This window comes from Ziziphus jujuba, chromosome 1 (assembly GCF_031755915.1).
Source record: "Ziziphus jujuba cultivar Dongzao chromosome 1, ASM3175591v1".
NCBI classification, from domain to species: domain Eukaryota; kingdom Viridiplantae; phylum Streptophyta; class Magnoliopsida; order Rosales; family Rhamnaceae; genus Ziziphus; species Ziziphus jujuba.
In genome coordinates, this window is record NC_083379.1 from 9,087,267 (window position 1) to 9,110,565 (window position 23,299).

The following is a 23,299-nucleotide window of genomic DNA, read 5'->3' on the forward strand; positions in this document are numbered from 1 at the left end:
AGGACTTAATGATCTGTAAGTGAATATTCATGCTATCTATAAGTTTTTCTTTTTTCTTTTCTTTTTTTTTTTTTTTGGGGGGGGGGCGGGGGGCGGGGAATAAAATGCTGTCTGTAATTGTTTGGTGACATTTGAGGTGTTTTGGTAAAACATTGGTTTTTGGATTTGGTTTTTGATATCTTGTACTTAATTATGCTTAATTTGCTTATTTCTAATGATAATAATTTGTATTAGTTAGAGTTTCATAAACATTTTAATTTTTCTACAAACGTAAGGAAGAATTTAAAACAAAAAAAAAAAAGCCATCAAATATTAAAAATAGTTTAAAACGGTTCTAAATTGATCAGTTTTTATGTCTTTGTGTTTTTTTAATAGTTTGTAGTCATTTTTTTGGGTGAAAATGTTTGTAGTATTATGAGGTATTTTTAAATAAAACAAATTTCACATACTTAAGTTAGAATTCAAACAACATGACACCTTATATTTTGGTTTTTAGTTTTTCTTTTTTATTAGAGAAATCAAACATACATGAATGATAAGTGACAACTATAATACTTATCTATAATGACCTAAAGAAAAAGGTTTATCAAAACGAAATTCGTTTTATAAATAGTTTGTGTTAATTAAAGTATAAAGACCTAGTCTCACATTGGCTACATTTGGAATGTCTAAAGAGTATAATCGGTTCAACTTTTTGGGCGGCAAGACTTAATACGGTTTGGAACAATTATCAATTTGGTACATTTTCTTTAATATTGCAGCAATGTTACAGCTTGTTTCTTTTAGCTTGTACTTAGATAAGAAGTCCAACAATTATTTAAAGTCCAAATCAATTATACACAACTAAAGTAAAATCTTTAAAAAAATAAAATTCAATATAAATAAGAAAGCATAAACATTAGAAATCAAGCACCTAGAGTTATGGTTTCTAAAGAGTTGAGAGGTCTAACTATTATTTAAAGTCCAAACAAATTATACACAACTAAAGTAAAATCTTTAAAAAAAATTAAAATTAAATATAAAAAAGAAAACATAAACATTAGAAATCAAGCAACTAGAGTTATGGTTTATAAAGAGTTTTCAATTTTTAGTTTTCTTTATTTGTTCTATTTCTTGCAGAATGATAAGTGAGGTATGGAACTCTTTTTTCCAATTCCCCCAGATTTCAATGCTAGCCGACATAACTCGTCAGTAAGTTAATTAATTAATTATTATTACTGCATGTTGCATAAAAATATTTGTTAGCAAACATTAATCTATTTATGACAAAAAGACAAATATTTATCCATTTATTGAAAATTCTAAACAATTTTGAAGATCTAGAGGTGTATCTAATATGGATTTTAAAAGACTTTCCGTTTAACTAAATGACTTTTAGAAAGTTGATAGACTTCTATAGATTTTTATAAAGTATGCAAAATTATAAAACGAATCCTATAGACTTTTTTAGCTTTCATTTGAAAAACTTACTAAATATTGATAAACCTTGAATAGTGTTTATGGTAAAAAAAAAATCATATTTTTTGTGCCAATAAAAATATTTTCTTAAAAGAATAAAAAAGAAAAGTCACCTGAAGAATGAAAAAAAGTGTTTATGAAAAAACAAAGCGGTAAAGATTCATAATGGTTTTGTATTTTTTCCAGAACTTTAAAATATAGGAGACATTTCATTTTGTGTATTTAGTAGAAGTAAAAGAAATCTAAAAAAAATAAAGAAAATAGCCGTAAGGCCCTTTTTCAATCCAAATTACAGATTAATTGCACTTTGGAATGTGTATATTTTAAAAAAAAAAAAAGGAAAAATCAATTTTTACATTCGTTTACTTAAAAAATATGAATTGTTTGTTTGAGAAAAATAAATCACTCTATGACATTTTTTTTGGTTAGGCCTTTCATTATAATTTGGAAATATCTACTCGGAGAATATTTTATGTACATTATGACATTTGACCCTCACAACCTCTTCTGGTTTCCACAGGGTAATGAGAAACTACGCGATCAGCGGTGAAATTCCTGAATACCTTTTTAATGTGTCATCATTAGAATATCTGTAAGTTAATTGTTATACTTATAATCCATTCAAATGACGTCCATAAAAATTTGTTTCACTTTATTAATAATGTCGAGCATTTATTGAAGTGGAAAAATCTGTTGATCAAATTTGCAAATCAATAATGCTTTACATAATTTTGCCTTGCAGAGACTTGAGCTTCAACGACTTAAATGGAGTTATCCCAAATCCTCTGACCGCCCACTTAAAAAGCTTAAATTATATGTAAGGATTTTAATATTTTACTAAATTTATTTTAGACTATTAAAACATCATTAACGATTCTATATATACATATGTCTATATAATAAGATTTAAATGAAATTCTTAATAATAAGATTTAAAATTATATATATTAATCACCGAGTTTTGATATGATTCACTTTCTTTAAATAGAGTTTTAATTTATATTTAAACTCATATTTGACTACTTTTTAAATTTTAAATATCAACTTTTGATATAATTCTATGATCATCAAGGATAGACTTTAGTTTAAAAAATAAGATAAATTTTACTTGAGACTAACTATATATATGTATATGTATGTATGTGTGTGTGTGTGTGTGTGTGTGTCAAACCCACATCAAGTTAACTTGATAGAGCAAAATTATGTTAGTTTAGGAGTTGATATTCCCTCCCCTAATACACATATAAAGATCCTATGTAGGGTCTATATGTATATATTGTAGGAGGGGTACTTTTGGAGTATTGAAAATTTTTTCAACATGATAATTTTAGCATTGAATTTTTTTAATTAATTTTTGAATTACTTCAAGAATTAAAATTAAAATTTAATTAATGACCTATTATAAATTTAGTAATATATTAAAATTCTACATAGAAAAAGTAAATCTTATAGAATTCAGTATGTAAAGAGATTTAAAAGTTAATAAAAAAAGCATGATAGTAAAGTTTGTTTGTGTATGTATATATATATATATATATATATATTTATTCTATGATATAGGTGTTACATATTAAATTAAAAACGTGCAGACATTTATAAAGATGATAATTTTTGAAAAAAACCATATGTTTTATATGATAATATATATATTAACGATAATTTTTTAAAAAGTCGTAATCTTTATAGATATTCGCATATTACAATTATGTGAAAACATCTACATCATAAAATAACCATGTATATATATATATACATATAATTTTACTAGAGCAAGTATTTATGACCCAACATAATGTGAACATCTAGTATTTTTATATGCCATTCTAGAAATTGGACATCCACCTTATGATGGAGGATAAGTGTCCATTGTATTGCAAATATATATATATATATATATATATATAATATCAATCAAGTGAGGAAGCTAGCTATCTTATGGGGTATATATACTTGAATCCACACGACATCTACAAGTTAGTGACTTCACCTAATAATTATTATATGCACATATATTTACTTTGAATCATTGTACATATCTTCTCATGGGCTTATTTTCCTACAAGAAAGAAAATGTATAATTCGTATTGTATTGCAAACAGTCTTGCGCATATACATCATGTTATCTATGTCAATATTACGCTCAGGTCGCTTGCAAATAATAAGCTTAAAGGGACAATTCCAGCTTGGATTGGTGATGGTAATTGGATTACGATGTAATGTTTTACCATTCAGAGCTTTGAAAATCTTCATTTTCATATCCCATTATTTTCTATCCATAATAAAATTTCATCCTATTTTAACAAAGCCATTACTTTTTTTTAACTCAAATTTTCATTTTTATTTTTTATATTGATGTTTTTAAATGAGATAGCATGGTATTAATAGCAAAATGGACAGCGATGGGACAACATTGAGCCAGCTTTCAACATGAAGCGTGATAATACCACAGTACATGTCGAATAGCGTGCTTCAATGATAATGGCATATAATTAAATTTCATTACTGGTTTTGGACTGGTTTACTGTCTTCTATATTTTTTACTTGTTTATTAATTATTGAAAGCATCTGCATATGACCCTGTACTTTTATCTTACATGTTGCACAGGAATATTGTTAATTCTCTTGTGTGACATGTCCTAGTGACATGAAAACTAATGTTATTACGTTTCATCGTATTTATATATCTCAGAGATCTTTCCTACAACGGCTTTTCAAACTCAAGCCCCGAATTACAGGCGAGAAGAGATTTGTAAGAATTGACGCTGATTTCTCAATTTTCTCCTCTCTGTCTCTCTCTCTCTCTATATATATATATATATTCAATATCATTGGTAACTTTAATTGCTGGAAATAGAGTAGATTGAACTTCAGTTATGAAAGTGATTAATTAATCCTCGTTTTTGCAGGAACGTGTTTCGATGCTGACCGCATTGTGTCAAATGCGTAGGTTATTGTTTGCTCTGTTGAGCCAAATAACTAAAAGAGATTTCTCAACAACTTTTTATTATTACTTTTTTTGGGTAAATGATTTCTAAACAATCTGATGGTTAAAATTTCAGGACTAATTTGAATCAAACGATAGAGGAAAGGTGTCCTGAAGGGAAACATCGGAGTAGGTTTATTTATTCTTCAAAATATATATGTTTGACCTATTGATGAATGTTTCAGTTTTAAGTCTTTCATTAATTATTGATTGACCTAGTAATTAAATTAAAATTTCGGATTACAAATGAATGAGTCTTTGGATCTGCTGAAGATTCGTTGTTCATAAATTGTGGTGGTGAGGAAATCGATCAATATGACAGTGATAATGAAACATCACAAGCTTTTATAAGCCCAAAAGGAAACTGGGCTTATAGCAATTCTGGAGGCTTTTTATCAACATTTTTGAATTCCAGTGAATATATCAAAAGAGAGAAATGTGCAATTCCTGTAGCTGATGCACCTCTATATGCGAAGGCTCGCCTCTCTCCTGCCTCTCTAAAGTATTCTGGATTTTGTCTGCGTAAAGGTCGTTACAATGTCACACTTCATTTTGCTGAAATTGTTTTTGCCGAAGATGAAGACTACAGCAGTTCAATGAAACGGATTTTCAATGTCTATATACAGGTAAATAACCAATTTTTTTTTTTTTATTCTGAAATTTTGTCAAAATTTTCTAATTTCAATTTTTGAAGAACTTATTAGAACTTGTTATAAATTATAGGGTGAGAGGGTATTAACAGATTTCAACATCAAAGACAGCGCAGGGGGTCCAAAAAAAATTATAGCAAAAAATTTCACGGCAAATGTCACTGGTAATGATTTGTTGGAGATCCACTTGTACTGGGCTGGAAAAGGATCCTCGACCGATACAACTCCTTTTAATGGGCCTCTTATCTCTGCCATCACAACTCTTGGTAAAATGTTTTGCCAAAAGATATGTGTATGTTCCTTTCAGTGAATATTATTGAGCATAAGAGAAAATTTGATTGTATGAATAGAAGTTCTCACATATTTTTTTTTTTTTTTTTTTTGTTAATTTTGAAATTTTTCATTGTTTTAATTGAGAATCCGAGAAAAATCTAACATAAACAGATTTTGCATTTTGATTTGCTAACATTGATCAAAATCAAAGGTAAGAAACTGTCTCCTCTACAAAAAGCATTGATTGCATTGGCATCAATAGTATTCGCTGCGCTACTTCTGTTGGCTTTGGCTTTGGCAATGGGCTGGTTTGGAAAAGAAGAGCTTCATGGTAAGATACAACACTATGGATACAGGATAATAAACAATCAATTAATTATATATGTTTAAGTAACATTTTATACTTTCTTTTGATTTTTTTTGTTATGGAACAAAAATAAATGTAGGTCAAGAGAAGCCTGTCACTCTCAAACAGTTAAAAGATGTCACTGGAAAATTCAGCAAAGAAATGGAGATTGGTAAAGGGAGCTCCGGAACAGTTTATAGGGTAACATTTTAAAGTGCAGATTCCATTTACCAAAGTATTTGATAAAAACTTTTGTCTAATTAATATCATCTTATCCGTGATACATCTAACAGTGTATAAATCACGCATAGTCATAATTATTTATAACTTCATTCTTAAGGAGGGGGGGAATAATAATAATAAATAAATAAAGAAGAGTATTTATAACTTCTTATATTTTTTCACACTGTTAGGTGTACTCATTCAACGTCCAAGATAATTTGTCATAGATTATTTTTGTCAACTATTTTGGTTCATGTAACAATCATCAATTTTCATATCCTTATCTATTGAGTAGAGGTTAATTTGGAGATTCCGAGGGGTAGGGAATCCCATTCTGAATCGTTGGGTTTTTCCTTTCTTTTTTTTTTTTTCATAAAAAATAAATAATAATTTGTCAATTGAATGGATGCAGGCTCAATTGACGCCAGAATATAATGTAGCTGTAAAGAGGGTTTTCATTAATTTGATTGAAGGGATCAACAAAACGAAAAGTGAATTTTATAATAGCTTACAAAATTGGCACATGAGAATCTGGTTCGACTATTTGATGTCTATGTGAGAAAGGGCATGTATTTGCTCATATACGAATATATGGAAAACAGATCCGTTCAAGATGTCTTGTTTGGCAGTATTCCTTTTCTATGTATAGCTACTATCATAGCTCCAGCATTTTGCCTCAAATACTCATAAAAAAAAATTAATAAAAAAATCCTATAAGAGTTTATTATTTATAAATGAATTAATTTAAATACTCATAAAAAAATAATAAAAAAATCCTATAAGAGTTTATTATTTAGAAATGAATTAATTTAAGGGTCTCAATTTCAATGAATTATTTGATTATAATATAGAAATTTTCAATTACTTAAAAGCGTTCTATTCTACATTAAAAAGAAAAAAAAAAAGAAAAAAAGTATCCTGTTCCAAATTACAAGACTTATACTGTAATATATACATAAATGGTCATTCTCTTATTTGAGAGAATTCTATCTAGAATGATCTTAAACATGTTATGTGACATTGTCCCCAATAATCCTAAACATATTTTGTCGGAGATGATCTTCTTTTTCTATTTTATTTATTTATTTATTTATTTTTATGTATGGAACCATATCATATAAATATGACGTTTATGGTTATGGGGTGGTTATACTCGAAATTGTTTGTGGGAGGAGAAATGCAGAACAAAAATTGAACAGGGATGAGCTCGAGTATCTTGTAGATGATGTAAGCAAACAAAGCAGACTTATGCCTTTTCCTTTTGTTGTCAAATTTAAGGATTTATATCCCATTTGTGCACTTATTAAGCCTTCATTTTGTCTTGGTAATTCACATAGTATATGCAAGAAAAAAGTGCTAGAGAATTTTGTTTTCAATCTCTGTACAAGCTGATAACATTAGATAAATATTGCTACAGGTTGTTGTTGCAAATTCACAGGGAAGGCTACGCGAGATGGTCGATAAAAATTTATTGGGGTATGATGAAAAAGAAGCCATGACAATTCTAAAGTTACCAATGAGGTGCATCAATATATCCACTAGTTTCAGGCCCACACTGTCTGAAGTTGTAAGTGTTCTGATAGGTGAGAAAATTATTGACGATATTTGGAAGCCTGATTCCACCCAAAATCTTTGCCAAAACTGTTTAAAATCTCTACGTGAATATGACAGTGTAGTAGAGCATCCACGCGCCTAGCTTTTTCTGGTGATTAATGTGCAATGAAAGTGTACTATTGTTGATTGTGTGTGTTGGTGTACTAAATTTCATGTAAGAAAGTGTGAATTTCACTATTAACACTGATGATGTGTGTAACAAGGATTGTCAAAAAATAAAGAATGTGTATGTGAAAGTTTAAAAAGATAACAAGTGTGAAGAAAGAAAAAGATACTAAAGCTGAAGTGAACAGAGAGAAACAAGTGAAGTGAGGTCCATTTGGTGCTCTCGCTTGTATTGTGAGTGTATGTTAGCAAGTAAATTGTGTATTGTGCTATTCTAAAATAATTTGAATCCAATCGCTTGTGATTTGAATTTAAACCTATCTCATAGAAATGTACAATTTACCGTGTATTGACATGCTTTCTTGATCATTTATGTTTCTCACTAAACTTTTTAATGCACGCTGTCATTTATTATCACTTTCTACTTTTCACCATCCTTTCAATTTCTTCTTTTTGTCTTCAAAAATGCTACTTAAGATTTAGCAAAGATATGGAGATTCGTAAATGATAGGACCCGCCCCAAAAATCTTTTTCGAATCTCCCAGGTAGTCTCGCTTAGTGAAGTCCCACTAGACTATCTCTAGAAAATATCAAATGGAACCCCACTTAAAATGTAGACAAGCTAACACATGCAATAACAAATAATTTCTCCATATAAAGATAAAATCACAACATCATAACTATACATATATAATACGGTCAATACTATATCCAATGTCTAGATTAGAGCATTCTAAGTGTATTTGTAAAATTTAAAAGTACAACTTATACAAATAAGTCTCAAAAGATAAAGATAAATAGAAAAAGACAAATACTGCTGCTGCGATGGAAAGTACAAAATAACAAGTGATGTATAAGGTAGACTGTTCGCTAATTTCTTGAACCTATGGGAACAAATATAAAATAAATAAAATGCGAAATAAGAATATCTCAGTTAGTGGTATAGTATAATAAGAAAATAAAAATTTGTTTCCATAAAAGTTTCTCTCAAGATAGCCACTTTTAAAACTTTGAAAGGTTCAACTTTTAAAAATCATTTCACAAATCCTTAGCTTGTACTCTAATCAATGTCATAAAACCAATGCTCAAAAATTATAAAGTGAACGATCATTACAATATTATAAATGTCTTAATCATAATATAAACATTGAACATAAAATAATATAAACACAATTTCACAAATTAATTATGTAAGTGTAGTAACAACCACAATATCAGAAAATCAACAATATACTCAGAAACATAGACAGTGTATCATACAATATATCTAGCGCTATCAGGCGATGAACGGCATCCCAGAACACCATCAGATAGTAAAAAAAATAAAAACCGTAAACCATAGGATATACCCACCTCACAACCCTTAATCTACGAGAGATATCGTGGCAATAATAAACCTGTGGAATGAACTCAACCTCATAACACCATGACAATACTAAATCTATGGGGTGAACCCAATCTCACGACATCATGACCATAATCAACCTATGGGATAAACCCACCTCACGGCGTTTAATGTACTACATGCATCATGGCAAACTTGTATACTATAATATAATACTGATCCCAAAAACAAGTACTATATGGTACACTAATTAAAAATAAACAATACGGTATTCGTAAAACAATATTGTAAAATCATACTTTTCTAAACAATACTGTATTATAAATTATAATTTAATATTCAATTCCAACCATTTATTTAAATATTCTAAAAATTTCAATTCATCATTTCATGGCAAAACCAGAAATTTCATAGTGAAATATATATCACCATAAATTAATTTTAAGGACATAAATTATAAAATACTTGAACATGCTAAAATTATATAATTTTCAATCTACCTTCTCAAAATCAATTATTTTCCAAAATGATTTAAAACCTCAATTCAAATATCAAGGTACTTAAATACCACAAATTCATTATAAACTCATTAGAATTGGAAACCATTTAAAATATTATCATAATTCACATAAAATGATAATACATATATAAAAATGCGGATATTTATATATGCATAAAGTAATCATTTAAATCAAATGATACATACATAAGATAACCAAGCTATATATATATTATACTGCATAGGCAAAATATTTTAAAAATATTACCACTCACAGTACTGCAGATGCTTACTTCTGCGCCCTTGTAAAATCACCTCCGAGCTCAACACGAGTGCCTGTAATATAATAAAAATATTTCTCATGCTCCAACAATTAAACCAAAGACATTCATGTACATCAAAAGTCTTAAAATGATTTTTACAATTATAAAATTATATATATTGGATATGGCTGATCTAATTATACTGCGTATCCTAAAGAACCGGTATCCAAAATTGGAACTTTTTCACCTTAAGGCCAATCTTTTAAAATTAAACCATCTAATGGGTTCTATTAATATCTAATTTCACTAATCTAACTTCAATTTTGTGCAATTTGACCAATTTTTTCCAAACATAGTCCGAAATTATTCGGTATTTAACTAATTGACCTAAAAATGAAAAAATCATCAAATGATGTCCAAAATTCACAAATTTTATATCAATAGAAAGCCCAAGAGACAAGAAAAACAATGGTGTGCTCACCTCATTCCAAAAGTGTCATCGGTGGTCGGAAAACTTGTCGCATAAATTGGCCAAACTCCCTGTTAATGTATCTCTCAAACCATGAGAAATCTTGGCAAACGGAGTATGGAAATGAGTTCAGAGGATCAAAAAATGGGGCAAGGGTGTATGGCTTGGCCTAGAAGGGCAAAAATGGCCAAACGGCCAGAAAATGCCAAACACAGTCGATCCCGACGCGTAGTCTGGCGGTTTGGATTGAAATTTGGCCTATATGGTCACCCAAAGGTGGGTAACAAGGGTGGCTAGCATGTATAGATAGATGGTGGCTGGAATTGGGCAAAATAGTGATGATCCGGTTGAGCGTTAAATGGGTTCGTGGCGATCCGATTTGGACCCGTGGATCTTGAGAGAAATTTTTCGGGTTTGGAGGATAAAATGAATATTTTGGGACTTATTTCCTGTTGGGCACACTTTTCAACATTCATATAGAGTCTTGGGTCACTAATAGACAAAAATCTGAAATTGATTTAGACACTGATATAAAACTAATATTCAAAACTTCTCAAAGCCATAACTTTTTATCCGTAAATCGGAATTTGATGTGTCACTAGTCTATGCACTCGTATCGACAAGCTCTACATGATACATCAGTCAAACCAAAAATCTTAATCATAGTAAAAGTCAACCTTTGATCCATACACAGTCCATTTGGTCAAACCTGATCAAAATTATACAACAAAGGTATTTTGATACGAATTGTTATAGTAAATGGCATTTTGGCACACTTTATGGTGTTAATTTCATATTTATATAATTGAGTATATGTAAATTTGTGATTTGAAGTGTAGGGAATTTATGTTCTGCATCTTACAGCTTCATAACCAAACATTTGTCAATTTCTTGGATGCAGGCAGAACTGCCAAATCACAATGTAGCTTTGAAGAGGTTTTTCACTCTTTTTGACTGCTACAATTTGCAGCTAGAAAAAGAAATCTCTTGAAGATTGTGAATAAAAGTTTTTTTTATTAATTGTAAGATACAAAATAAGTGGGTGCTAACATATATCCGCCAAGTGTGACACCAACAATATTTATAGTGGAGTGTTATGACTGTTAGTTAGCTAGTAGAAAGCGAGCCCAATAATATATATCAATGTTTGAAGTTTTGAGTGTTGTGGCGATATTTATGTTCCTTCATCCAATGGAAGTGGAAGGCATAGAGTGGAAGACATTCCTCTCAAACTTCTTAAAAACTTCAATAAAATTACTATGGAATCAACAAACTTAAAGTTAAATTTATTTCAATTATACATAAATACGCCAACACCAATATTACAAAAGAGGATCAATACAATAAAGCATAAAAATATCCACACATCACACATATTACAACAGTAGCATCAATGCATAGAAAGAAAATAATATTTATAGTGACATCACACAATTAAAGGACTTCTTGGACATTGTGATTTTCTTCAATCCTAATTTTTTCTCCAAAATCCTGATTTTTTCTCTAAAACTGATTGAGACTTAACAGAACAGGGGAAACCTTTCAGTTTGTAGCAATGACTAACCTCCATGTAGCGTAGCACCGGCATATCATTTTGCAAGTCCGTCCAGTTCACATCCAATCGAGCCAAGAACTTCAAGCATAGACCCTCGATGTTCCAAGCAATGTGATGATTGTCATCCTCAACCTCTGGGGCTAAGTTGATAAGATCTCCATTTTCAATGGAAAGGTATTGCAATCTAGTAAGCCGGGAGGGACAAACCCACAATGGTAGAGTTGAGTGACGGTAATTCCTAAGATACAGCTCCTGCAACGCTGGAGGAGGAACTAGCCGATCCATCTTCTTCAAGATCTCTGAGGTGTTCCTCTTACAATTGCCAGCATCAATACCTAGAACCTTGAGGTTTTCAAGATGAGCTAGGACGTTCAGCTCGTTTTCTGAGACTTCAGTATCATCACTTAAGTTGATTCGAAGTACTCTCATCTGTTTAAGTTCTCCAAGCTCAATAAGTTGGCAGCAGTTTCCTTTCGACTGACTCATCACCATGAATCCAGATAGTTCTTGAAGATTAGATAACCCTCCCAATCCCCTGGGTAGGTTCTCAAGTGGACAAGACCTCGAGTCTAATAATATCAGCCTCCTTAAAGTTGTAATTGATGGATGTATACTTTTCAGATCGACGCATTTGGTCAAAACCAATAACTGAAGATTGAGAAGTTTTCTAATTGAAGATGGCACTGATTCTAAGCCTCGAACTCCAGCAAGATTCAGATTCGCTAATCGTTTGAGGGAACTAATCCACTTAAACAGCTCTTCTGCATTGATCTCTTTCAAGTTGCTATTTGAGATATCCAACACTCTAAGGGATGTCAGTGAGCCGAAATTCTTTAAGTCATGCTTCACGATATTTGACACCAATAAAATTAATGCTCTGATCTTCGACTTGTTTCCTAGTGGCTTTCCTTGCATGGCATTGCTGAAACCTAACCACCGACATTCCTCTGTCAATCTTTGCTGGCCTTTTTCATCAAAGCTACAAAATGCCTCCTCCTGAGCATTCATGCTGATCAATTCCCGCACCATATCATGTATCTTACAGTTGTAGATCCTCCCATCATAGCGTCGTTGTTGCATAGCTTCGACAAGACACCTTTTCACTAGTTGCAAGAGGTATTCGTACCCCATTTCAATTGCTGATTTTGAGCCTTTGCCCTGGATAAGACCCTCACCAACCCACCAATGGATTAGTTGTTCGGTTCTTACCTCGAAGTCTTCAGGGTAAATGGAGAAAGACAATAGGCATTGCTTTAGATGAGATGGGAGTTCATCATAACTCAGTTGAAGAGATGCCATAACCGATTTATTTCTTCCTTCAGTTGTCAAGTCATGAAAACTTTCCCAAGTTTGAGTCCAACTAGCAAGGGATTCAATCTTTGGTGCTAATAAAGCTCCTATTGTCTTGATTGCTAGTGGAAGCCCCCCACACTTCTTCGTGATATCCTTGCCTATTTTCTCAAACTTGGGATTTGGACAAATTCCCTTATTAGAAGAAAATGCAAATTTGGAGAATAAAGACCAACTGTCGATGTAATTTAGAAAATCAGGCTTATGGATTCGCGAGTTTTCAATGCCCATATCATTAGCAACATTTTCATTCCTTGTAGTAATTATGATGCAGCTGCTTTTACCATCTCGTCTTGGAAAAATGGAGCACAGGGTTGTCCACCATTCCATATTCATTTCCCATACATCATCCATAACAATAAGGCAAGTCTTATCAGCAAGAACTTGTTGAAACTCTCCAAGCAATTGGCTACTATCGAACCCAGATACCTTTTTCCCTAACCTTTCCAACATGCGCTTTAGAACATGCTCCTCCCTAAAAGCTCTTGAAACAGTAACCCATATGATCTTATCAAACCGACTTAGTACCTCATTATCATGAAAGATTTTCTGGGCAATGGTGGTTTTTCCCAAACCCCCCATCCCCACAATGGCAATTTGCAAAAGTGTTTCTTGGGTGTCAAGAATCCACCCTTTGATCTTCTTCAAATCAGCTTCCAATCCAACTGTCTCGGATGGGTAGGAATCCTGAGACATGAATCCTCTAGCATGGCTTGAATCTTCAGTGTGAATGGTATGATGTGGGTCTCTTTGGAAACTACCCAAGCTCTTCTCTATCTGCTCAATTCTCGTATTGATGTCTTTCAATTTCTTTCCTGTCTTATACAAAAACAATGGATCAGAGAGGTATGAATGGAAGCAAGAACGATATTTCTTGTATTCATCTCTGACAATGCAATCAGTAAGAACGTTATCAGCATCATAAATCATTCCCCTAAGCTTGATTATAGCTGCCTTGGCAACTTCATTCTTATTCTTGAGATTCTCAGTGTCAATCATGAAGGCTATCATAAGATCAAGGCGTGACTCCATTTTATCAAACTCAACTTTGAAGTCCAATGCGTATTGTGCCTCGTTCTTTACTAGTTGAAAAAGGTTTTGGAGCATAGCATCTACCGGCTGAGACATGATTGCTTCCTGCTTAATTTGTCTTCTACCTGTTACATATAATTAATTTCACAGTGCTGTTATCTTATTTTATCCCTCACTTTCATAATTAGAATTTAAAATATCAACATATAAACAAATAAATAAACAAAACTACAAATCATCACTCTCTTTTGTGTTGAAAAATTAATATTAAACTTGGATTAGAAGATTTGAAATGAAAGCGTTCAAGATATATTGAAGTAGTAAATTTGTATTTGAAATTTAAATAACTCTAGATTAGGTTGTAGTTAAATTTAAATGTATAATATATGTCTATTTAGAGACTTATATTTTATGTATTGAAATGTGAAAAAAGGTGCGAAGAAAAAAAAAATAAGTAAAAAAAAAAAAAAAAAATTTGAGAAATAAAAATATTTGTTTAGTTCTTGTGAGTTCTGTTTCCTTCCTCTAAATTGATATTTTTATTAAAAAAAAACCAACAATGGTATTAGAATAGGATACTACACTAGACTTGTGATTAAAAGGGCAAAAAAAAAAAAAAACAAATTCTCTGGTTGTTACAATCTGTAGGTAAGAAAAAAGAATTGAGAAATAAAAATATTTGTTTTGTTCTTGTGAGTTGTGTGTCCTTCCTCTATATTGATATTTTTATTTTAAAAAAAAAATAAAAAAAGAACCAATACTGGTATCAGAACAGGTTACTACACTAGACTTGGAGTATCTGAACAGGTTACTACACTAAACAAAAATTCTATGGTTGTTAGAATCTGTAGGTAAGGGGAAAACAAAAAAAAAAAAAACATGGCGGCTCCAAGTAACTCTATTCTAATTCCTTAAAATTATCTACTTTATTTTTCAAAGGTCAAGAATATCAGTTTTGGAGTATCAGAATGAAAACTTTATTTGTTGCCTTTGACTTATGGGAACTAGTTGAGAATGGTTATACAAATTATGATAACAAAGAATGAAGAGAAGCAAGACCAACTGCAGCACAACTGAAAGAGTTGACGGAAATAAGAAAAAGGATGTTGAGGCTTAATCTATTATTCAACAAGCTTTGGATGACACAATATTCCCAAGGATTATGGGTGCAAGTTACTTCGAAGTGAGTATGGAGTAGCGAATCAGGTAAAAACTATGAGATCGCAAATACTAATTCGTGACTTTGAAACTTTGTTCATGAAAACTAGGAGTCAATTGATTTTCTTGCTATGGTTATTGGTGTTATAAATCAATTAAAATCACTTGGCGAATATTGGATCAAAAAGTTGTTGAAAAGGTGTTGAAGAGTTCAAATTCTAAATCTGACAGAATCGTGGCAGCAATTGAAGAATCAAAGGATTTATTTCAATTATGTTTTTCTAGACTTAATGGTTCTTTAAAAATGCATGAAGAAAGATTGCACAGGTCTATTGAAGTTTGAGTAGAGCATCCTTTTCAGGCACGTTCAGACTACAAAAGAGGTAAATATCAAAATTTTTCAGGGTTGGAAAATCATGCAAAACACAAAAATTAGGATTTTCAGAATAAAGGACAAGTTGAGGCAGAAAACCAAAATGGTGAGAGGTATTCTCGTAAGGATAATGGTATATGCATACTTATCATCACCGTAAGAAGATTGGGCATATTGAGAAAAATAGCTGTTATAAAAATAAGAATTCTAATATTCCTTATTGTTCCTCTTGTGAAAAATATGGACATAAGTTAAAAATTGTTGGCATAAACCAAAAACAAATGTGAATTCTGTTGAGGAAGAAAGTGAACAAATAATAAACAAGAATTGAAAGAAGAAAGTTCGTTTATATCTTGTGTTGCTGATATAAAAGAAAATAGTTGGTATATTGATACTGGATGCAGTAATCATATGATTGGTGATAAAACTGTGGTTTTTGTTTTAGATGGGTTTAAGAGCCAAGGTAAGGGGAATTGCTTTGGTTGACAGTGGAAGAATTGTGCACAATGTTATGTATGTACCAGGTTTGGCTCTACATTTGATAAGCTTGGGACAGTTAGTGAAAGCAGGTTATTTTGCAATTTTTGGTGAAGAAAGTTGCACGGTATGCAAAAAGGAAGATAATGAACCAGTGATGGTCCAACAAATTTGGTCAGAGAGGGCACAATTGAAAACAATTGATAATAAAACTAAAAAATACTTATTTATGAAGTGCATGATTAGTAATTTATATTTTCTATTTAACTATAGTGTTCTAATATAAAATCATGCAATAGTTATAATAGAAATAATATTTAAAAAGACAATATTTTACATTTAATAAACTCGAAAACTATATAGAAATTGATTTTTTTCTTTTTTTTCTTTTGTATAAAAACTAGTTTAAATGGTGAAAAATATTCACTAAAAAAATGGTAAAAGATATTTTTAGATATTTTTTTCTAAAAGAAAGAGATTTGTAGGCTTACATGACAATTTTAAAAGTGTTTTTGCAACGTTTAAAAGAGTAATATTTAGTGTTAGATTAAACAAATTCATTAAGCAAAAGAGGAAAAACTAAATAAAAAAAGGAAATATGAATTAAAGGGGGCACATGCCTAACTTTAAGTGAAAATCAACCAATAGGAAAAAATAAATTAGCCAAAGTGTTTGAAAAAAAAATTAAATTGAGGAGGGCACTTATTTTCTCTTGATTTTTTGTTAGACGATGAGATGAAAAGCTAGATTCAAAAAGGTGGAAAAAGCTTGAAAAAGTCTTTGCAATTGAGAATTCACAAGCTGTGGACAAGATGTTGATGTTGATGCTGATGAAGTTTGAATTAACGAGATATTTGGGTATCGACAAAGCAAGTAGGAATCTAAAATTCTTTAGAAAAGTAAAATTTTCTTTTGTTTGAATAATTTTTAAAAGCAGGAATTTATAGACTCCAACAGAAAATAAATATCACAATGTGGAAAACTAAAATGGAAAGTGAATTTTTCTAAAGAAGTTTCATTTTAAAATTTTTTGAGAAATTACTTTTACATAATTTTTTTAAATATAGTTTTATCTTTTAATTTTAATGCACAAATTTATTTAATTACTTGTAAGTCTTATTTTCTTCTATAATTAACCAAATACTATAAAACAAATCCTAAAAAAATTCACTTTCAAAAAATTAAATTCTAGAAAACTGATTCTTGGGAATCAGTTTCCTTTAATACTTTTTCTTTTACCAAACAAGCTATAAGGGACGGTTTATTGGAAAATTGATTCAAATTTGTATTCAAAAATTTAAATAAGTTAAAATTAGATTGTTGATCTTACTATTTTCGCTTACAGACCCATAATATCTATAACCACAACTTTATGTGCGCTGGAGGCCATTGCATGGCAACTACACAATCCATGACCAAGTATTTCTATGCATAGAATATCTTGTATATGAACATGTCGTGTACATCAATATAATGCATGCCCATGTATATCTTCAATAGTCAATCTCAAACGCAAATATTTTATGCATATTATGTAATCATCGAAGTCTAACATAGTCAATATAACACATCAAATAACACATATTGGTTGAGGTGAAGATTTACTTACCTTCCTACTTGCACACGCTAGAGAAGAATTTTATGCTTGCTAGGAGATCTATTACTTAAAACACAAATCTTGGAACAAAATCACTTAGATTTCTACTTAAGGAAATCTCTCACTTGCAATAAAAGGGCTTGAAGAGAAATTTTGAAAGACTTGAAATGATAGCTTTTTCCCCCCTACTACCCTAAAGGCAAGAATTAGAATGAATGAACTTATTCAATTACTATATTGGTTTGGTCTCCAAGTTTACCTGGCTTGGTACTTGGCTTGGTCTGCAAGTCTACTGGACTTGGTCTCCAAGTTTTACTTAGCCTGTATATAGAAGGAACTTAATTAACGTACAAGGCAAATCAATTCCCACCACCTGTCAGATAATAAGCATGACTAATCAAGAATGAATTCCATATAAATATGGCTAAGCAAACTGGATTCCATGTATCGAAATTCAAGTATGACTAAGCAACTTATCCAACCATCTGTCAACTGCCAAACAACTCCTTTTCCACTAGGCATTAATTAAAGCTTATGCAATGACTAAGCAAAAATTAAGAAAATACATAAAACTTATAATCAATTTAAGAAATAAATAGTAAGACGACTTATGATTGTACGGTAAAACATATATGTTAAACTAGAATATTACAAAAGGCTAGCATAATTTATTTCAAATGTTAACTTGAGGATATCGTGCAAACTCGAGTAATTTTAGAAGGATATTTATGTATTTTAATTGTATTTTGAAATATACATGTATCAGTAAGTTAACTTTTTTCACATGAATTGGACTATATATATATATACATATATATATGCTGATCACGTGAAATACAGGATGGATTAACTAAGATTAGACATATTTAATTGGCATATTATTCTTGTTTATATTTTTGTTCATATGTTTATAACAAGTTGATTTTTTTATTTTTCATTTTTTATTTTTTGTCTTGCTAAACTTTACTAGCTTAATTAAGGTGTTCTTTATTAGGAAGAATTATATAAATTAAAGGAATATTGACATAATTACAACTCAAACTGTATTAAATTTTGCACACTGCATCTTAAATAATCTTTTTTGGCAGCACCATTTGTCTTCTATTAAAGTGTCAAACGGAAATACTCACGTGCACGCACATGATTCTCCAGCAAGTGTGATCGATCTCATTTTACCCACAGCTCATCTCTCTCTGCAATTTTTTTTTTTTTTCTTTTTCTGGGGGAAACAAAGGAAAATTCCACTGAACAAAAGCAATTAGATCAGATCAAAGAAAATAAAAAGATTAATTCAAATCAAGATCCTGGAGGCTGAATCTCACGTTTCTATATACTTAAAATTCGCAATGAGTTGAAGTTCGAGTAGAACTTAGGATCCACAAATAACTTGGCTGAAGGCTGATGCAATAGCTTAAAAACCATTATTTACAGGTTGTACTTTTTTTTAAATTTTGATGCTAGAAATTAGATTCCATTCCCACGGAGTTTCTTAATGTCCAAGATTTAATATCACCTATTAAACTTAACCGTACTATATAAAATGCTATCATCTAAGTTCTGAAATATCACCTATTAAATGCATCGTACAGGACATTTGACAAACAGTTAAAAGACTATAGCACAAAATAGCAACATAAATGTTATTTCAAATCACATACTCAGGATAAGTCAATGACAAAATTAGACAACATAAAAGTTTATGAATAAGGTAAAACGACATTTGTTCACAAAAGTATTATAATGTAGCTGCAACCTGCAGTAACTAAAATAGAGAGAGTCAATAAGGTCTACCAACTCTAAATGAAGAATTCTTTACAGCTGTCTGAGACTTCCTTACCTCCACACCTAAATTCATGCTTAAAAATACTGAATCTTCCTTGGCTGAGACACTAAACTACAGACTGGATATCTCAATGGTACAGCCATAATCTGTACAAAGTACATAACACAACAATCATATTACAACATTTTCTCTCTGTCATTATTAGTAAATGCGAAACAGCCTCACTAAGAAAAGCCCAAATTTAAAGCATGCAAGTGACCATTAGGATTTGGTCAGCTTCATTTCACGTACGTGTACTGCTAACCAGTTCGATGTTCATGGAAAGAAATGGATAACAACAACAAAGTAACTCATATATAAAATTAGTAATAATAATAATAATAACTAAATAACCAAAAAAGCTATAAGCCAAAATTAGTTTGCATCATAGCCAATTATTACTATCTAAGTTTGCATCATAGCCATTGCTGATAGAACATAACAGGAGAAAACAAAACCCAGGTCCATGAGCCTGCCTACGTAAGAAATGTAAAATGAAAAGAAGAATGAAGTAAAATCACCATGAATACAAATTATGAAAGGATGTAATTCGCTGACAATTGTAACCTCTAAATACGTAAACCAACATGATTTTTAATCAGATATTTATCTAATTTTGATTAGTCAAGTATATTTACTGGAATACATAAACCAGAAACAGATCAAAAGAGGAATCATGCATTTTTTTGTGACATGGTCAATTTTATGAACATTACCAAAGTTGACAACATTGTTTTCGCATCAAAGTCCAAGTTTCTGTTTATTTTCTAGTAACACTAATAGCAAATTACTCTAATTCCAATATCAGATTCACCAAACCAGTAAAGTTTCCCCAATAGTAAAAGGAGGATCTGTAAATTGAAAAGGTATACAGATATGGATGCATGAAAAATGAAATAACTACCAAAAAAACTAAGAAAATATAAATTTCTTTTCAAAAATTCAATATAGAAGATGCCAGAATACGAAGCTAATTGAGATGGAACATTAGTATCACACACAATAGCAGAAATTGATCTGACAGTACCGCTTCCACATGCTGCGGAACGTAGCTAGGTTAACCTCCAAGGTCCGACAACTTTGTTGTAACATTCCCTTTTGTTACCTTTTTCATAATAAATCCTACCTGCAGATTGGTATGTATCCAGTATTGTAATAAATTAATTTAATATATTCCCAGATGGAAATGAAAAGAACTCATTATAAGTGCAAAATTTACAAGCATTTGATTTATCCTTACTATGCAAAAATTAATGGTTATTAGCCATAAACCTTTTCAAAAGGTGCAACTCACCTTAATGATCATATCAATTTTCATCAGCCCTTGGAATCAGACGAAAGAAAAGAATATTAATACAGACAAGCGAAGTCTTTCTAGTATTCTAAATCCTATCGAAGATAGCTCCATTTCCTGCTTGAAAAGGAGGCTGAAATTTAATTCAACAATGAAATTGGCACAAACACCGCAAACAGCTGATACATTGAGGTTAAACATCATGAAAAGGCAAACTGATGATATTCCTGAAAATTTTGCCATCGCTGCAAAGAGGTTTTAGGTGCAATCAAAAGAGACATCTATAAAAAATCTGTTGTAGAAGCCTAGAACTAATTTCTAAAATAAAAGCAGTAAAACACACAAATTTACCGGGGTTCAGTCAAAATCGACCTACGTTCTCGTTGCTCAGGCGTCAAGCTTCTGCACTATATGAATATTATGTTTACAAGCTTAATCACGGAACCTTTAATGGTGGATTCACACAAGAATTTCCAAAACCAAACCCAAAATCCCAATAGACCCATTCACTCTTCGATCGCCATCGAGATCTCTCTCAAACCCACTCTGAGAACACAAAGAAAGACAAAGAAGAATGTCTCCGAAAGCTAAAGGGATTTCTTTTGCACAAAGCTCTACACGGTCTGCAACATTCTTTTTACTCTGTTTTTTTCCCTCAACTCCAAATAGAAGAAGACCAGACTATTTAGATATAAGTGTATATATATATCCAAAAGACCAGGAAACAATGCTTCAATTAATTTCTTCAACAGCTTCTACGTGGCAAGCAACCTGTGGTAACTAAAACCCATGCGAGATGACCTTTCTGCCCTTCGTTAATTGAAGGCAGCAAAATGATGCCGTTTTGATCCTGGTGTCTAAGTCTGTACTTTTACTCGTCTTTCTTACCTGATCATTAGCTTATGAACACAGATATGGACAGCTTGATTTGAGGATTATTTTCTTACAAAATCAGTTTCTATCTGCAGTCACAGCTGTTAGCATTAAACTAGCTTTACATATTGTAGGACATACATTGACTGCTAAAAATGTCCAGATTCAGGAATCAAACTGAAAATTCCTTTTCTTTACCATTTTAACAGTTTTAAGTGATTTGAGTTCCATTATCAAGCTGCAATACATGCTCTTACTCTATAATGCTCAGCAATATGAAGCTATATATTTTGTCATTTTCTTAATATTCTTAAATCGTAATAGCCAATCTGGCAGCTGTAACCGTTCCATTCAAGTTCCTTTTTCTTTCCTTTTTCTTTAAACAAACCCCCTTTTTTTTGTTGCCAGTAGAATATATTAGAACCACTGAGAAATTATAATATCATTTCAAACTAACATTTGGACCAGTAGAAATGCACAAGTTGAACAAAGTGCCAAATTTCACATACAGGGAATGTCATTATATGGACATCCTTCGATAAAACAGAACTAAAAGCAGAGCATTCTATGGGGAATTTTTATGCAATTGACTGCTGAAAACAATTGAGTTTTACAAAGTGTAAATATTTACATTTTAAAACTTACCTAAGCTATTAAAAGAGATATAGCATATGTTTGCTAAAGATGCAAAGTTTTAATGGTTCAAATTATCTTGCATAATCTGTTGTTTGGTGAATTTATTGTGTAAAACAGATAAGCAATTTCTGTGACTGACTCCCGTAATGAAGGGTAGGATTTCATCTGACGTAGTGGAAAGGTGATCCAAGAGCAACAGATATGATGGTCATTTGCCCTACACATGATAAGCAAGTAACCTTGAGGCAATACAGAAAAAGAAAACTCTTGGCAGAGAGTATAGTAACTTGATTCAAATCAGTTTGGGCTAATAGGATTTTCTTTGCCATGCAAGTATGCAACCTTAACAGTTTGATTAGCCATGTCAGAAACTCTAATGATACAGAAAATGACAAGTTAAAGATCTTTTCTACTATTTTTGAAATCACAGAGTTTTATACCCAAACATGGAGTCGAAGGCACACTAAGAACTAAACATAAGGACATTTTCCTAACTGAAGCAAAACCTTTGCTAATATCACCAAGGTCCGAAAAATAAGGAATTGACTGCAGCTCATTGACAACATAAGGACCAGCTAATGCTGGTTGAGATCCTTGAAGTGTCAGAAAGCCAAACAGAAGCAGTCTTCAGAAAACGACCAACTGAATTGTCCAGTAAAAAATTATTAGAAAAAAAAAATTTAAAAAAAGGACATCCCCAGCTACGAGAAATTCCCCCTTTTTAAGTTATTCTCTACAATTTCTTTATCTAGGGAATCATAACCATCCATAACATGACTTGATTCAGTGGCTTCCCTGCATCTCTTGTAATCAGCATATCTTAACTCCCGCTCAAATTTACATTACTAAAATAAAAATATGTATTGAGAAAATAAGGATGAAAATTATAATGTAACAATTACTTA

The 23,299-nt window shown here is 31.3% G+C and overlaps 1 protein-coding gene across 15 annotated transcripts; it reads right to left on the reverse strand.

Moving 5' to 3' along the window:
- Nucleotides 1-11,489: 11,489 nt before the first annotated feature.
- Nucleotides 11,490-21,566, reverse strand: LOC107435405 (disease resistance RPP13-like protein 4). 15 transcript variants are annotated; one of them, XM_048472443.2, is made up of 6 exons: nucleotides 21,237-21,566; nucleotides 20,886-21,130; nucleotides 20,619-20,717; nucleotides 19,607-19,698; nucleotides 18,029-18,090; nucleotides 11,490-14,289 (listed from the first exon to the last, which is right to left on the reverse strand). In XM_048472443.2, the coding sequence occupies exon 6, from the start codon at nucleotides 14,258-14,260 to the stop codon at nucleotides 11,699-11,701; it is 2,562 nt and encodes an 853-aa protein (XP_048328400.1). In that variant the 5' UTR covers nucleotides 14,261-14,289; nucleotides 18,029-18,090; nucleotides 19,607-19,698; nucleotides 20,619-20,717; nucleotides 20,886-21,130; nucleotides 21,237-21,566; the 3' UTR covers nucleotides 11,490-11,698. The 15 variants fall into 15 exon arrangements, 14 of the variants coding, with proteins under 14 accessions (XP_048328400.1, XP_048328366.2, XP_060674846.1 ...); XM_048472409.2 differs by having other exon boundaries at nucleotides 18,900-19,698; XM_060818863.1 differs by having other exon boundaries at nucleotides 18,029-18,142; nucleotides 18,900-19,698.
- Between the last annotated feature and the right edge of the window lie 1,733 nt (nucleotides 21,567-23,299).